The sequence below is a fragment of the Plectropomus leopardus genome, chromosome 18 (assembly GCF_026936395.1).
Source record: "Plectropomus leopardus strain MGB_pleo_1.0 chromosome 18, ASM2693639v1, whole genome shotgun sequence".
In the NCBI taxonomy this organism is placed as follows: Eukaryota; Metazoa; Chordata; class Actinopteri; order Perciformes; family Serranidae; genus Plectropomus; species Plectropomus leopardus.
Genome location: NC_142193.1, coordinates 22,641,257 through 22,658,782, shown reverse-complemented (window position 1 = coordinate 22,658,782; position 17,526 = coordinate 22,641,257). Strand labels below are relative to the sequence as shown.

The 17,526-nt window shown below is 40.1% G+C and overlaps 1 protein-coding gene and 1 long non-coding RNA gene across 3 annotated transcripts in view; both read left to right on the top strand.

The window, feature by feature from the left end:
• Positions 1-1,132: 1,132 nt before the first annotated feature.
• Positions 1,133-10,265, top strand: LOC121957186 (WAP, Kazal, immunoglobulin, Kunitz and NTR domain-containing protein 2-like). 2 transcript variants are annotated; one of them, XM_088091284.1, is made up of 4 exons: positions 1,133-4,691; positions 4,771-5,024; positions 5,899-6,215; positions 7,282-10,265. In XM_088091284.1, the coding sequence occupies exons 2-4, from the start codon at positions 4,806-4,808 to the stop codon at positions 8,480-8,482; spliced, it is 1,737 nt and encodes a 578-aa protein (XP_087947410.1). In that variant the 5' UTR covers positions 1,133-4,691; positions 4,771-4,805; the 3' UTR covers positions 8,483-10,265. The 2 variants fall into 2 exon arrangements, with proteins under 2 accessions (XP_087947410.1, XP_042361646.2); XM_042505712.2 differs by having other exon boundaries at positions 1,133-5,024; positions 7,282-10,264.
• A 2,558-nt stretch (positions 10,266-12,823) lies between these two features.
• LOC148186495 (uncharacterized) overlaps positions 12,824-17,526 on the top strand; it is a 162,179-nt gene continuing 157,476 nt past the window's right edge. The window contains exon 1 of the long non-coding RNA XR_015779607.1: positions 12,824-13,299. This is a non-coding gene — a long non-coding RNA (uncharacterized LOC148186495). The remainder of the gene's footprint in view (positions 13,300-17,526) is intronic.

The following is a 17,526-nucleotide window of genomic DNA, read 5'->3' as shown; positions in this document are numbered from 1 at the left end:
AACTTTTAATAAGTTTCAAATTGCACATTAATTCTAATAAACCTCTGATAAAACTGAATTATAGTTTTTGAAATCTGTAGTTAAATATGTAACTGATATCTGATTGGTTTAGACTTCATTTAGGCTGTTAAACATGTCAGTTTTTTACCACTTATCAGGTCCATTATTAAAACAAAACAAAAAAAATTCTGGAAACGCTCCATATTTCAAAGTTCAGTATTGTACTGTCCAGCTGTGCTTTTTCACTTTTGACCTGCATTTGCAGTCAGTGTTGTCAACGTTGTACATTCTGTTATGAACTTGACTAACAGGTTTTGTTATGTTCTCTAATTTAAAGAACATAAACAACACCTAAGTTATGGTTGCGCTGACACACTTGTGTGTCTGTGAAATCCTTAACCTCTTCAGCGAAATGAACAAAATAGTGTTCATGTGGTGAGCAGATGTTCAGACAGTGCATTCTGGAGCGCACAACTATTGCATAATCGAAACAGAATGATGTTGAGAACGTTAAACGTGTGTGTGCAATTTATAGGGACACAGGAATGTATGGAAGTCAGGATATGTACATTTCAGTGGATGGCTGTGGATCTGTGCATGTATGCCTGCATGTCTGTCCATCGGCATGTTGTGCTCTGTGTCTAGACTGGGGCTGGGGAATCAGCTTAGGGCCCTGCTGTGGCTGGACGTGTCTCTCTCCTTTGTTCTGAAGTGAGACACTCATAATAAGCTTAGTATGAACAGTCATAACACCTTCATTGTTGTGAACTAGCTCCACCAGCTTCCCAGGACTCAGTCGTGGGCAAGAGACGCTATGGACCTGCATGGTCAAGAACCCCTAAGAGCATTTTAGAAATGGAGGCAGAAGGCGACGTTACCCGCAGGTACGTGCCTTGGTCGATGTGCTTGGACTATGGCCTGTGGTGCGATATGTGCCCCTCTCGAACAGGCATAATGCACAAAGCCAATACAGAGCTACTTATTTGTGACTCAAATGCATGCATGACACTGTAAAGCCACTGAGAGATTAATGCTGAGGTAAAATGTACAGTAGTTTTTATAGACTACAATATACAGTATATATAAAACACATGGAGCCCCATTAATTTGTCCTTAAAATTTGCGGGAAATGGGGGGGGGGTCAATGAAAGGGAGATCCTATACTTTTATGGAGTGTGTCAGCCATCTCATTCTTACCTTCTTACCTGAGCTGTTAAGGCCCAAATATAGCAAATAAAAAAGAAATAGTTCAATCATTTGGGAAAATATGCTTAATTACCTTCTACTAGAGAGTTGGATATTAAAAGATTGATACTAATGTCTGGCTGTTCAATAAAAGGCTCCAGCCAAAGTCCAGTTAGTTTAGTGCAGCATAAAGGTAGGAAACAAGCCAGCCTCTGTCTGTCTGTCTGTCTGTCTGTCTGTCTGTAGACAGCAAAACCAAACAAAACAAAAACCCCAGAAACAAAACAATGTACTTTATTATAGGAGTGACCGATTGTCCCAGTCAAGGTCACTGTGACCTCACAAAACATGTTTTTGGTCATAACTCAAAGACGACAACGTTTCAGACAAATGTTTAACAGGATATAATGATGAAGTGGAAACATTTTATATCCAAAACGTCAAAGGTGACAAATTCAATTTGAATGAATTGCTAACACTAGTCTTGGGTGCTCACCTTGAAACTGAGCTGATTGTGCAGCTCTTTTGTGCTGTCAGTTTGAAGATATCTGTGAAGCGTCCATGTCTCAGAATTTGTAGTTTCTTTGCTGCAAAATCCATATTTGAAGCATTGTCAACAATCATGGCTACATGTGAGTCTGGACAGACATGGACGTTAAGTGTAACTGCATCTTTACTGGTTCGCAGAGGTATACATCTGCAAGGTGGTCATTCTAGTTTTTATTTGTTAATTATTGATCTCTGCTTTTGTCAGTGGATGTTTGCAATTACTTTGGGTACTATGATTGTGATAAAGTATATAAAGGCGCCTGAAGCTTTACATTGCCATTAACCACTTTTTTCATATTGCGAGAAAAAAAAACATTAATGAAGACGACACTTGAGTTCCAAAGCTGTTTTGAACTGGGCCCAGAAGGATGGCGAAGGTCAAAGTCAAGGTCTGTTTGCAGACAATACATGTGCTGAGCGCAGATAGACTGTTGAAACGCCCTGCGTGGGGTCCACCACAAGGCTTTATTCAATATGTGACATGCCCCAGTGTCGGCTATGCTGGGAATGCAGGGTCTTGAGGGGTGAAGGTTAGGGGTGAGTGGGTGAGCAGACACTGAAAACACAGCTTGAGTGTGTTTGTGCATTTGCATGAAATTTGAGGGCATAAAAGTATGTGTCTTAGCTTGTGCGTGTGTGTTTAAAAAATGGGTGGTATATAATCTGTGCATCCATTTTCCACAAGTGACTGTTAGTATCACCAGCATGATAATGATTGCTTGTTTACTATATTGCCTATATACATACTGACATACTTTTTTGTGCATGCATGTGAGTCTTACCTGTGTGTGGGTGTATTTTTTCAGAGAGGGCTTACAGACACAGACCAGACTAAGACCACAGGGTTCGGCCTGGAGAGCTCTGGGCCTCTTTGGGCTCAGCGGGGACTCAGCTTGGGAAGCAAAAGCTCCATACTCACACTCATGTACACACACACACACACAACACACAACACACATACATAGACACAGCAAGGCCACTAAAATGTTGAAATATTTCCCCCTTCTAAATATAACGTTAGCCCAACTTTTTGACATCAACAAAAATAATTTCATATGAATTTTATGGTTCCTAAATTACTTTTAGACTGTGTCACTGTTTATCTGGAACTGTAGCGTAATCCTTTCAGTCTGTTGCATGACCAAACAGACCACCAGCGTATCTGTTTTGTTTTGAAGCCCCCTTTTCGGAAATATTTCCCGGAATTGGCTTTTGAGGGAATGTACCAGGTTTTCGCAACATGATATCAAGCTGTCTGTTTAACTTGTGACTTCTCACATGTCAGTATTGTGAAAATAAGCCCAATGAGCCCATGCACATCTCCACTGCAGCTTGCGATATGTCCTGCTCAAAGGGACAGTTCTCCCCCAAATCCAAAACACATATTTTTCCTCTTGCCTGTTGTGCAATTTATCAGTCTAGACTGTTTTGGTGTGAGCTGCAGAGTGTTGGAGATATTGACTCAAGAGAATTCTGCCCTTTCTCCAGTATTATGGAACTAAGTGTTACTCGGCTTGTAATGCTCAAAGTGCCAAAAAAAAAAAACATTTAAAAAACTCAACAGCAATGTCTCTCCATAAATCATGACGTAGTTACAGCGGATGTAGTTTGGTAGACAGAAGCCGATTATCTTGAGTAACTCGGCCAGGATTTCTGGAAAGAGAAATTGCTGTTGAGTTTTTCAAATGTATCTTTTGTTTCCCAGAGCATTGAGCACCACAAGCCAAATTTTAATTTGGGGGTGAACTGTTCATTTCAGGTTTCCCTTGTCCTGCATTTAAACAAGATTTTTGACTAATTTGGCCAAAATGTGGTCACAGTTTTGGTAAGTAATGATCAAATCTGCCATCTGTGAAACTGAACTTATTATGTCTTACATTTTCCATTTTTGAATGGTTGGATTCCACAACAGGCAGCTCATAATATTATGAGCCAAACACATAAGTGGCTGGTGTGGCACCATCATCTGGTGCACCAGTATAATTGTTGTCATCTGTCTCAAAAGTTTGGCTGCTGTTAGTGTTGGAGTTTTTGAGGTGCAGGAGGAGGGGAAACAAGGATGAAGCAGGAGCAGGAGGACAGAGAGTTATGTACAGCCATTGTGCAAACAGGTGCAAATAATAGTAATAAACTATCCATAAAACATAATATCACTAAATGTATGCTTAAATACGCTCAAGCAGTGTAAATAAACCTTTTTGGTTGAGTGATGAGGTCAAACCAGATGAGGATAACAAAGACTAGAAGACACTGAGTTTGGTGCCATCTTCTGGAGACTGACATTCTGTTCAGATGGACAGGAGAAAGAGATTTTACAGCAAACAATGCTAAACTGTCATGCAATATTATAGTGCACACAGTAATGTGTTTTGATTTGACGCATAAGACAGACTATGTCGTTTTAAACCACACATATTCAAAGAATTTCCAATATGAAATACTAAACAGTAATAATTTAAATGTCAGATGAAGTCTATTACACTGGGAAATAAAGAGCTGTGTGTCTGTATTGTACAAAATAGTCACCTTATAAGCTTTATACAGTATCTTGTACCTTTGCCTATTTTTTTTTTTAAATGTGTGAAGATACAAAATGTCTAGTTTTTGTAGCGTAATACTAGTCGCTGCTTCCCCCTCTGCGAGCTAAGGGTTAAGGCAGCAGCGCCTTACGCACAGGTGTCTCGCCAGTCCTCTCTGAAACAGCGCCTGCAAACTGTTGGCGAACTTTTTTTTTTTTTTAATTAAGTTGATCATAACTGTAACTCAGCTGGGATTTGCCGTCCGAGCAGACAGGCCACTGTAATTCATGTAGTTAGATCTTAAGTGGGTTTGCTCACCGCGGCACTAATCTCTCGCCGCTATTAAACGTGGAGCGACTAACCTGGAGAGCTCTGCACAGCGACACCGGTCCCGCGCGCTCCTATTCCGCCGCTTTTGTGCTGCATCGGACTCAAGAGGTTAGAAAACTAATCGTGCGATAGTTTGACGAGAGTTTATTGACTATTTTCAACACTTTAAACTTGTTGCTTTTTCAAGATTTTTTCCAGCGTCCGCTCCGTTACGCGTCGGATATGTGGTGGATGCTGTTTCCCCGATGGATTTGGTTTCTTCTGGGACATTGTTACACTGTACTCCTTTATATGGACAGCTGCCGCGTGAGAGCAATGCCAATGCCCATGTCGGTTTCCAAAGTGGTGTACTCTCACGCGGGTCTGTGCCCGAATGAGCTGAACCCCAACCTGTGGGTGGATGCTATGAGCACCTGCATGCGCGAGTGTGAATCTGACCAGGTGAGTTGAATATGCAGCTCCTGTCTGTGTAATGTGTGGAGACAATAGGGCACAGATGCAGCTTGTCTGCAGTCCAAGCATGTGAACAAAGACGCTGTTATAATCTATCCTGTAGACCAGGATATCAAGTTGGTCAAAAACAACCCTAGAAATGTCAACCAGCTAAATTTCCTGTTCTCAACAAATCCTGTGCCCCTCAGTATTTAAGAACATGTGCATCCCCCCTTTTGCAGCTCCTTTCTTTGGTAAAAGTACAAGTACCACACTGCAAAACTACTTTGTTATATGTAAAAGTCCTGCATTGAAAACGTCACTTAAGTAAAAGTATTTTCAGGAAAATATATTTTAAGTATTAAAAGTATTAAAACATAGCATCACAGAAAATTCTAGAAATGAATTAATTAACCTCAAAATTAGTTTATTTAAAATACCAGAAAATTACTTAAATGTTCATCTTTTTTTTCTTTCAATAAATTCTCTGTCAATTGACTAATTGATTAATAGTCTAATCATCTCAGCCTTACTTGTACTGTTTGGTATTTCCATTTTTAACAAAACATTTGATACATTTTTCTTATGGTTTTATGAAAAAAAGTATAAAATGTAAAGTAAATTGTACCTAAAGCTCTCAGATAAATGTAGTTCAAAGTTAAAAGTAAAATATTTACCTCTGCAATGTAGTGGAGTAAAAGTATAAAGTGGAATGAAATAAGAAATACTTGAGTAAAGTACCTCAAATTTGTACTTAACCTACCACTGGTAATGTTTTGTTTAAGAGTGATTTCAGGGACCATTTTATCTTTTATTTTAATTTAATCTGTATCCCAACTGTAAAAAACAGAAGTAGAAAAATTTTGTTTCTTCTCCAACCTAGGACTGTGAGACATTCGAGAAGTGCTGCCCCAATGTATGTGGCAACAAAAGCTGCGTGGCATCTCGCTATATAGACGTCAAGGGAAACAAGGGCCCCATAGGAATGCCAGAGGGCGCCACCTGCGACAAGTTCATGTGCTCTCAGCAAGGCTCGGAGTGCGACATCTGGGATGGCCAGCCTGTGTGTAAGTGCCGGGACCGCTGTGAGAGAGAACCCCACTTCACATGCGCCTCTGACGGCATGACGTATTATAACAAGTGCTACATGGATGCAGAGGCCTGTTCCAAGGGTATCTCTATCTCTGAGGTCACCTGCAGGTAACATGTTAAGTATTTTAGATCTCTACTATTTTGTTTTTGGTTTGATGAGGTAGGGTTGTCTTGTTTTTGTGCTCAAAATTATTTGAAAAACTTTTTTTGTGGCTGTAGCATAGAAAGATACTGTATTCCTTGCATAACATGTCAGTAGAGTGCTGCTGGGATGATATTTATTTGTAGGCCAACATGGAAGTTAATCCATAATCGCCCTGATTACCTTGACAAAAAACTAGTGGGATTTTTCCATTGGATTTTGGATTATTGCAGAAAATAAGCTCTGTGGCTGACAAAAGTTAATGAAACTTACATGTTTTGTTCAACAAATGGACACCACTTTATGGTTTTTGAAGCGTAAGAGGTGAAAAGCTAATGTTACACTGTAAACAAACTACACCATGGTCCCATGACTTGAACGTCACCACTACGACGAGGTTGTAATGCCATGTTCAGTATGATGACGCTCTGGAGTCTCATTTAGCCTGTTGTTCGTAACAGTCCTTTTAAGACACGTGAAGGCTTCAGAATTAACAAGTGGGGTATTTACTGACAGATTTTGTCAAGAACATGTGAAGGTCTCTTCAGTTTGTGTTAACTGTAGACCTTATTTCAGGCATCTAACCAAAAATCCATTCAAAACAAAACATTGACTTCAAGACAAAGGAACTAGGAGTGCAAAAACTAATTGATTTTAGGGTTTTAGGCATAAACTATATATATGGTATGACGTGTAACACATTAGCATCTGCCTTTAATGTGATGCACATAGGCAGAGTTTTATAAACAGTAACGATGGCACATCATGGCAGTAACAATCATTTACTGTACCTGCTACTGTATATGACGGCTGATGTCGTCCTCTACTCAAGAGGTTAAGGAGCTCCCGAATGTCATTGTTTTCCCAGTTTTCGGGCATTTTTTTAGCTGCTGCTCCTCTTCTTTGAGGTAGCTGCTAACTGATAGCTTCTTTTTAGAACTCATTCCTGCAGCACTCTATATTGTCATTAAGGAAGAGCCTCTGTCATATCTCGGCTCTGATTAATTCCTTTCTTATTTAACCTACCCACAGGTACCACCTGACCTGGCCAAACACCAGTCCAATCCCAGCAGAGACCACCTTACATCCCACCACCGCTCTACAGACCACCCTCCCAGCTGACATCCAGCTCCCCACCATACACAGCGGCCCCACCCAACAGGCTGTTTTTGTGGGTGAGACAGCGAGCTTCCTGTGTGAGGTGTCCGGGAAGCCACAGCCGGAAATCACCTGGGAGAAACAGCTGAAAGGCAAAGAAAACATTATAATGAGACCTAATCATGTCCGAGGGAACGTCGTTGTCACCAACATCGGCCAGCTGGTCATATACAATGCGCAACTTCAGGATGCTGGCATCTATACGTGTACAGCCAGAAATGTTGGGGGAAGTGTATCATCACACTTCCCCTTGGTAGTGATCAGGAAGGAAGCGAAAGGTAAGAACGCAGAGGGGAACAGTACCAAGCTGCCATTTCCAGCTGAAGAGTGCCTTAAGAGTCCAGACACTGATGACTGTGGAGAAGAGAGCATGAGCTGGTACTATGAACCAAAGAGAAACAATTGCTTCACCTTCACCTACAGTCAGTGCAATAAAAACCGTAACCATTTCGACACCTACGAAGCCTGCATGCTATCATGCGGAGGAGAGCTGGCGGCGCCCTGCAGCCTCCCAAGCCTCCAAGGGCCTTGTAAGGCGTATGAGCCTCGCTGGGCTTACAGCAGCAGCCTCAAAAAGTGCCAGTCCTTCGTGTACGGAGGCTGCGGCGGCAATGAGAACAACTTTGCGTCCAAAGAAGCCTGTGAAGAGATGTGCCCCTTTCCGAAGAACCACAACTGCAAGGTGTGCAAACCTCGAGCCAAGATGGTCACCAGTTTCTGCAAGAGTGACTTTGTGATCCTCGGGCGTGTGACTGAGCTGACGGAGGAGCAAGAGTCAGGCCACGCTTTGGTGACAGTGGAGGAGATCTTGAAGGACGAGAAGATGGGTCTGAGGTTTTTCGGCAAAGAACCCTTGGAGGTGACTCTTCTGAACATGGACTGGAATTGCCCCTGCCCCAACATCACCACAGCCGACGGGCAGCTTATCATCATGGGAGATGTTCAAAATGGGATGGCCGTCCTGCAGCCTGACAGCTTTGTAGGTTCCTCCAGCACTCGCAGAATCAGGAAGCTTCGTGAGGTTATCCACAAGAAAACCTGCGATTTCCTTAAAGATTTCTCTGCCGTCCAGTAGTCTTGAAAAGTCTCACACTTACGGTTGGTTATGTTTTTTTTTCTGATTATCTCAAGCTCCAGTGACCTCACCAGTCTGAAGGACTGCCAGCAAACATAAACGAGTAACTTATCTGTAGATTTTGTTGCTTTTTTAGACTGGTTTTCTTCCTTTACTTGGTTCCTCATTGCTCAGCAGATCTCAGAAAATCACTCCTCATAGTTTTTACAGTTGTTGCTGATCACATTTGTCAGTTTTCATCCAATATTTCATCAAAGATGCTGGTTCCAAACTATCTTAATAGCAGTTTTTTATTATTAGAATCAAGCTTAAGCAGGTTCAATGTCCACACATTGGGCAAACTGTCTGGGAAAGGTATGTAGAATAGTATTAATCTCAAACATTTACCCTGTACAAAGTATTTAATCTTTGTCAACTGTCAACTAAAACGGCATTATAGATTTCCTCTCCAAATGTTATCATGAATATACTAATATCAGTCATTTAGCTGCATATTTTAATATGATTGCTTTATATTTTTGTGGGTTTTCATTGTGTAACATCTGTCTTGAGCACTTCAGCTCAGAATAATGCAATATGAAGCCTCAGTTTATTTACCAGAATCAAATAAGCTCTTTGGTTCCATATTTTTCCGGAACCTATTTTGATAACTTTTAAGGGTCCAGTGTGTAGGATTTAGGGGTATACTTTGGCAGAAATGGAATATAATAAGTTTTCATTAATGTATAATCATCTGATAATTAGAATAGCCATGTTTTTACTTCTTTAGAATGAGGTGGTTTTTATCTATACAGAGAGCGCCTCCTTGTTCATGGGGATTGGAGTATTGCACCGCCATGTTTTTACAGCAGCCTAGAATGGATGAACCGAATACTGCATGTTTCACATTTTATGCATTTTCACGTCGGCCACTGCAGTTAGCAGCCTCTCTGTGCCAAGTGTTGGAAAAACACAGATTTTTTTTTTTTAACTAGAGCTGCTTTTTTTAAGCAGTGTTTTTAACTGTTTAAATCCCTTTGTTTTGGAGGGAATAGACCTTTGTGGACAATTCGGCACATGGTAAAGACCACCTGATCATCTGAATCAGAAAAAAGGTAATCACACATTAGCATGTACTGGGCTAGCAGCCACTCTCCAACATGCAAAACAGCATAGGACAAATGTTGATTTGTCACGTGAAACTGCTTAGTTCAGTATTTTTACAGGTTTAAATCACCTGGTCAGTTTATGTTGGAGAGGAGAAGACCTCTGGGGATAATTCTGCTCTCGTTAAAAGCCTTCTGACCAACGAACAATAAAGAAATTTCAAAAGGGCTGGTTGCAATTTGCGAGCATTAGCACTAGATACCACTAAACCCCTTAAATCTTGTACACTGTTCCTTTAATTTACAATACAGAATATGTGTATGGACTTTGTATTTATTTTTCTGATTTATAGGGCTATGGCCAATGGGTAAATATATATAAGTATATGTGTTTACATATATATATAATATACATATATACAGTATATAGGCAGAAAGTCTCTCTGAATCTAATTACATAGAGAGCAGACATATGTTTATGTTATCTATTGGTGTCCCTTAAAACTTTTATGGAATATGATGGGAAAATAAATAAAGATGATTTAGACAATACTACAGATGTCCTTGCTTTGTGATGTTGTGCTGTACTCCGCGTAGAAGACAAAATACCCGACATGCTCACAGCTTATCAAAAGGCTCCTGCAGGCAGTGCATCCCTCCATCCATGTCCTACTCCTTCCACTTGCATTTCACGCACACACAGAGCCGAGTCTGAAGCAGGTCACATTCCAGCCCAGCTGTGGTGGCCCGCAGAGCCGTGTGTTGTGTTGTGTCTGGGTCTGGGGCCCTTGCATAGCACACACCCCACCGGCCATCTATTGGCCTTGGGCGGCCCCTTTCATGTGCAAGAGGCCGGGGTGAAGGGGAAGGGGAGGAGGAGAGCGATGTCGGCTGATTCTCTGTCCTTTACTCACTCAGTTGGCCACATCTGTGCTAAAGGGGCATAACAGAGAACAGTGAGAGGGGAATGGAGAGAGTAGAAAGTCAAATAGAGATTGAGGGATGTAACCATTAGAGCTAGAATAGAGATTTATGTCCATTAACACAAAAATATTGGATAGGATTTATAACTTTTCGTACTTCTTGTAGCTAAATCCTGGTATGGAAGAGATTGAGACAAAAATTTAAACATGCATGAGTATAAATGTGCAAACAGTTATAATGTCAGCTGAGAGGCAACTCTGGTTGACAAACGCTAAAGCTGTGGGATATCTTAAGCACAGAATTAGTCATCAGCACCAGCGGGGCATACAGGAAACTCAACATAAAGAGGCAGCTCAGCCAGTGAATATTTACCCCCTCCCCCCTCTGCCCTTATATCCCCTTCTCTAACCCCTTTCCACAGCCCTCTTCCTCAACTCTCTGCCCACGCAGACCGACAGCCAGCCAGCCAGCCTCGAGATGTGACCTCTGACCCCGCATATGAAAGAGAGGCCACTGAGGAAAAGACCACTTTCATTAAAGCTGTTGACAAGTGTTAAGTGACTGGCTGAGCTCCAGACTAGCTCCGCACAGAGCCCCTTGATGCTCTACACATCTCAGCCGGCTGCTGATTTCAGTATCAAGTTCAGGAGACCACCAGCCAGGCAGCCTGCCAGACAGACCATAATAATAAGCCAGACAGCCACAGGCACAAAGGGGGGGCACAATGCCCTCAGTGACACAGTATTCACGAGGAACTTGCTGGTTTTGAGAGGGATAGTTGACTTTCTTTCAAGATAACTTGTGCACAAGTGTCATGGATTGTATGTTGTTTGTTTCGTTTAGGAAATTGACATAACGTTGGAATAACCAAGACATTATTAAATAAACTTTGATGAACAAGTTACATTTTTTTCACTCCTATAATAATGTTTGGAATTACGATGCACAATTAAAAAATATAGTGTGTATAAAATTGATGAAGCAGAAGTAGAGACACCATGTTTTTTATTCTATGCATTCGTCCTCCTTGTCAAAACCTCTCACCTATATTACCCACAATGCAGCTAAACCAACAATGTGACAGTTTCCATTTTGTTATGCTAGTAGTGGCTAATGTAGGATTGCCTCAAGCTTCTCCCTTTGATGGTTTTGCCTCTTTTGTTGTTGTTTGTGTCTCATTGTAGTTTTTATGTATCTTTTTGATAGTTTTGTTTCTTTGTAGTTAATTTGTGTCTCTCCACAGTTCTGGGGACTTGATTCTAACCCATGGCCCTTTGCTGCATGTCATCCCCTCTTTCTCTCCTTTTCACTCTACAAGCTGTCCTATCGAATAATAATAATATCATCAACATCTCCAAAATCACACCATTAGTCATAGCCAGAAACAGTGAAATATGGTTATTTATGGTGAAGGGAGGATCATGCAGTTTCCCCCAGTCAGTCAGGGGAGGCTCAAGGAAAAATATTTGTAGCTCCGGGAGAGTCATGATATAGAAAAACAAAAAGTCACAAAATCACACCTCAGCCACTTCTCCTCTCTGATGAATACCGTAAAGACCCTAACCAGGGATGGAATTAACTATTGTTGTTACTGTAACAAAGTTGTTTTTGTGTGTAGGCTGTTGTGCTTGTTCTTTGTAGGCGCATCTTAAAAATGACAAGTTAAATTAAATCAATCTTTCTAAGTTTTAGCAGCTTCAGTAAACCAAGTTTACTGAGCTATATCTGTTGTCAATTCATATTTGTATTTTCTTAAACATGTGTGCAGATCTCCTAACTTCATCATTGGCAAAATCTTCTTTTTCATGATCAAGTTAAGGCAGACAAACTTGCTTTACTGAAGTTTTAGAAAGGTAATTCCTTTTGTCATATTTAAGTTGCAACAACTTCACAAAATTATATAAATACTGCTACATTTTGAATAAAATTAATAATCAGATACAATGTAAACATAAATTAAGATTAATAGTTATATTTACTTACTTTTTTCAAGGCAATCAGTTTTCCAATATTGTTTTAAATAAGATCAACTTGTCAGATTGTACAGTGTACGTTTTGGGGTATTTAAAAAAGGTTTTTAAAAAATAGGGCATTTCAAGTGGCATCCATCTCGGAGTAGAAAAGTCAACTGAAAATATCCCAATAAACTGCTAGAACAGAACAAAAGAGAAAAAACACTGATATTCCTCACGTAATCAGCCTTTGTTTTAAAGAATTAAAAAATAATAAAAAAAAGAGAAGTTGCAGTTGTGTCTACGGCCGCAAGAGGGCAGAGCGCCACGTCAACAGGTGACACACTGACGCTCCGGAAATTACACGTTTCTACGTTTACGTGCGGAACAGCGTGCGTGACCGTTCCGGTGCCAGCAGTTTGGTAAACTGTGCAACAAATTAGCAACCATGTAGTCAAATAAACTATCGCGTCAGTATAGTTCATAATTATCACACATACACATTGTCATAGTCAACAAAAAGTTCCCTGTACCGTAATTAAACACTGATTGACTGCAGCACCTGGAGAGCAGCTCAGTGACCCAAAACAAACACACACGCACCGCAGCAGGTGCGCGAGCTAACGGGCTAAATGCTACCGCGCTCATCTTCAGCCGTTTTCCTGAAGAACCGTGACCTTTGTGTGAGGCCTTCCTGCCGTTTGTGAAAACTTTGTGGACCACAGCGGATGAGTGGACTGGTTTTACTGGGACAGAGAGACTGAGCGGACTGGTTGTGTCATGGTGGTGCTGAACCCGGAGCGGATGATGGAGGACTTCAGGATACCCAGACTGACAGAAAGTGACGTCCAGACAGGTGAGTGCAACAACCAACTTTCACTGTGGTGGATGTTACAACGGCTGCGTTATTAAGCAACTTAGTATTTGGGTGCACATGTGCTGATATTGTACACCAGCTGTGCTTGAGCTGTCTGTTTTTGTGCTGTAAATGTGTGTTTGTGGCTTCAGCTGCTGAGGAGTTTCTGTTGTTATTGGTGTTTGTGTTGTCTGCTTTGGTGATGTTTTTCTCTGCTGTTGATTCTTAAGAAAAGCCATAATGCAGCAAGTCTTGCACCCGCCGTGGTGTCCAGATATTTTGTCTTTATTGTCATTTTTGCCTGAGTTTTTCCTCCTGTCTACTTGATTCTTGCAAAGCTGCACTGATGAAGGCGGTTGTATTTATGACTGTTAAGTCACCTGTACAGGTTTCAAAGAGCATGGGAACTTGTTGTTGGTTTGGGCATAGCGTCCTCTTGTTGTGATGTTTTGTTGTATTCATGCTGACATTTAATGCTGCTTATTTTGTGCTCTTTAATTTATCCGTGGACTGGTATATGTTTTCACAACCCACCATCTTTTAGCCATTAGGCTACAATTTAACCAAACTATTTTTCCCTTTATCTAAGCGCATTTGTACACATTTTTTACTTGCACTTGAGTAAAATTTCTTTTAAGTAAGTACTTGTACTGGAGTAAAGGATTGTCTTTAAAAGGATTGAGACTACTGAAGATGATTTCATAGAACTTGTGCTGCAGTTGTTTTTACATTTAGTGTCATGTGTCGTGTGTGTAGGAGATTGCCTTAAATAAAAAGATATTAGGAAAAGGACTTTACTGCGTTTTGTGCAATTAGTGAAGTTGTCCACTGGGTGGCAGCACAACACTTAACAAAGCCTGTGACCGTAGTGAGAGTTTGTAAACTGCCTTCAGCATAACTGTTATTTATCTTTTTGATACAGTATGCATCATATACATATTTACAGTCTGTCATCATATACTTTTATTCATGAGCATCAGTCCATATGTATTTACCTCACACCAAAAATACACTATAAATACTCATTTTAACAAGTCACTTTAACCCATATTTAGCCATAAATAATTTCTAGATTATATTTATATTTTTTATATTTCTAACTTGACTTACTAGTTTTATACATTGTGCTGTAGCATAAGGCACATAGTTTTATTTTTTTACACACTTAACACACTCAGCACATTAGACTTATTCATAATTTTAATTATTCACATACTAGTGCTCACTGTTTGCTATTATTACTGTATTTCTTTTTTCTGTTTTCACACACTTGACGCACTCAGCACATTATACACGTTTATGCTTTAAATATTTACATTCTAGTGCTATTTTTTATTATTAATGGATTTCTATTCTATATTTTATATTTGTACATACTTTGTGCTGGTACTTATTTGTATTTTTTATAATTCTCTATGCTTGGCATCAGAGAGACTGTAATGAACTGCAATTTTTTCGCAGGATCAATAAAGTATTTCTGATTCTGATTCTTATATTACATTAGAAAATTGCACTTCCTTTAAGTGTTATTTCACTTGTTTCAGGAATCTTCTAAAAATGAGCACCACTGTCTTGACATGTGGTTACTTAAAGCAGTTTGTATTGGAAAGAGGTTGAAGTGACACAATTATTTTACTTGCTCTGAAAAATGATGATGTTTAGGACATAATAATGCACAAAATAAAAAGTGAGCTTGGATATTGTTTTGGTTCACAGTTGTCCTTTTACATAGCAGGTTTTATTGTAATTTCCTGCTTATCGCACACACACATGCACAGTGCCACTTGCCCATTGAATGCCTCCACAAGCATTCAGCCAGATGGGCTGGTAGATTGTGCCCAAGCACTGGATGTGTGCAGCCACACACACGTACGCAAGCACGCAGTGTCAATAGCAGCTCTCCAGGGCACAGCTGGTCTGTGTGTTGGGTTAGACTCTGAATCTGCCAGATGGGAAGGGATAGAGAGAGGGACAGAGACAGAAAGTCATAAATTACCAAGATAAAATGTGGACTACCAGCACAGTACATTCACATACTCTATAAATCCATGTATGCACGTGCACACACAGACTACGTGAGTGCATGAGTGCAGTGGATTAATGTTGGTGGCGCTGGTTAAAGAGTAGGAGAAAGAATTTTTAGAGTCACACAGAATGAGCTTCATGTTGGAGCGCACAAATGACAGTTTTTTGTGTTAAACAAAACCAAAAACTACAAGCTTAATTTTCTCATATAAATCCTTAAACAATTTGATAACTGTTGAGTTTTATAAATTGGGGTTGTATGAGGTAAATATCCATAGCCAGTGTATTAAGTACAGTAAATGTCAGTGGGAACGCCCCCAGTTTGCAGAAGCAGGTCAAACATAACAGCTCAACCTTTCATCAAACATTACCTCAATCACATTTCACAATGCTTTAAAATGGTCAGTTAAGCAGTTGCAAAAGGTCTACATGCTAAATAGGTGATTACAATTACGTGTTTGCAAATGATGGATTAATAATAGGGCAGTGTGTGTGCTGACAGAAAAGAAGAAGCCGGAGACAAGTTGGAGGAAGGAAGATGAAACATGGTACGGGAGGAAAATTGAAAATAGGAAAGAGGAGAACAGATAAAAGTGCAGGAGAGGGGAGGAATCAAGAAAGGTAAGGAGAAGAGGACGAAGCGGGGACATAGAAGAGCAGAGGGTATGAGGGGGGGTTGGGATGAGTGAACGATGAAGGCAGAAAGGTCATCGTAGCATAAGGAGGGTGTAAATTGTCCAGAACATAAAACTGCTGCTGTTGACTCTGGGGGATTCTTTTTTCCCCTTATCTTTCTGCTTTCTAAAAATAGAAGCTGCTCAATGTAGGGGGAAACTAGGACACTGTTACCTCTCACATCTTTTCCCTTTTGTAGCCATACCCACTTTATTATGCAGATAGATAGATGGAGAGGTTTAGGTTGATTAAGCAGAAGGTTTGTTTTTGCATAAAGGTCCAGTGTGTAGGATTTAGGGGGATATGTTGGCAGAAATTGAATGTGGTGTAATCAGTATGTTTTCTTTGGAGTGTAATCACCTAAAAATAAGAATTGCTGTGTGTTACTTTAGAATGAGCTGCATTGTATTAATTTCTAAAGTGAAGCTGCTTTCATGTTTTTGCCGGTTGAAATCGCCAGATCCATTCGTTTCAGTATCTTTACTAGTTTAAATCACCTGGTCTGTTTGGTTTTGAGAGTAAGAAACGTCTGTGGATAATTAGGCCCCAAGTTAAAATCTCCTGAACAAAGACCACTGAAGGATTTGCAACCGGGAGAAGTTTCATTCAGTTGCAATCTGCAATCCTTATCACTAGTGGCCACCAAATACCCCGAAATCTTACACACAAAACCCTTTAAATATCCCTTTTTACATTTCCATGATTTGATTTTTAACAAAACAACTGAACTTTGATGTACGACATCAGCATTGAATGATATCCATAATATATTCATGTTAAAAAGACATAACAGTGCACCCTTCATGAAATGCAACCACAGCAGTCTGTAAAGTTTTTCATGTGTCATTTTTCTAAACGAAACAAAACTGAAAATACCATCAGAGTGAGACGTAAACTGCAACTGTTTCAAACATGTTTTTTTTCTGTGATAAGGTAACATAAGTAATTGCGTAGCAGCTTTATTACAACTATGCAGGAGATTCACTTACATCATCCTCCGTGCACCCTCTGCAGTGTGAATAATAAGCATAAGATTGAAGAGGAATAGCAATTTGCTGTAATTTCATGGACTGAACAAACTTGTGCCCTCTAATTATCAAACATGGAGAGGTTAGTGCACTAAATCTCACTTGAAATTTAAGCATGTACGTGTACATGCCACGACATGCAACTAAACACAATTACAAAATAATGACATGTAAAAATGAATGCATTCAAACAGCTGATAACCAGTGCGGAATAAAAACAGGATTATTGTGAGATTTTGTGACTAAAACCAAGCCTCTACCAAACTGCAAGTAAAATAAGCCATCATTATAAAAAATAGACTCCACCACTCACTGTAGCATTCATTCATTACCATTTATGTGTATCTATAAGCCATGCAGATCATAAAATATAGTTAGAAAACTATAGCCACAGGCTGTTAGCCATCATCCAAGATTACATGCATACATATATGCACATATCCTGACACATAAACACACAGCGAGCTGTATGCACTGAATAAAACAATGGATTGAAAGT

What these genes read in the sequence shown, in the direction of transcription:
- LOC121957186 (XM_088091284.1), top strand. Translation starts at nt 4,806, where the DNA reads ATGTGGTGGATGCTGTTTCCCCGATGGATTTGGTTTCTTCTGGGACAT. An exon ending in GCGAGTGTGAATCTGACCAG is followed by an intron (nt 5,025 to 5,898) that starts GTGAGTTGAATA and finishes TCTCCAACCTAG; the next exon opens with GACTGTGAGACATTCGAGAA. An exon ending in ATCTCTGAGGTCACCTGCAG is followed by an intron (nt 6,216 to 7,281) that starts GTAACATGTTAA and finishes ACCTACCCACAG; the next exon opens with GTACCACCTGACCTGGCCAA.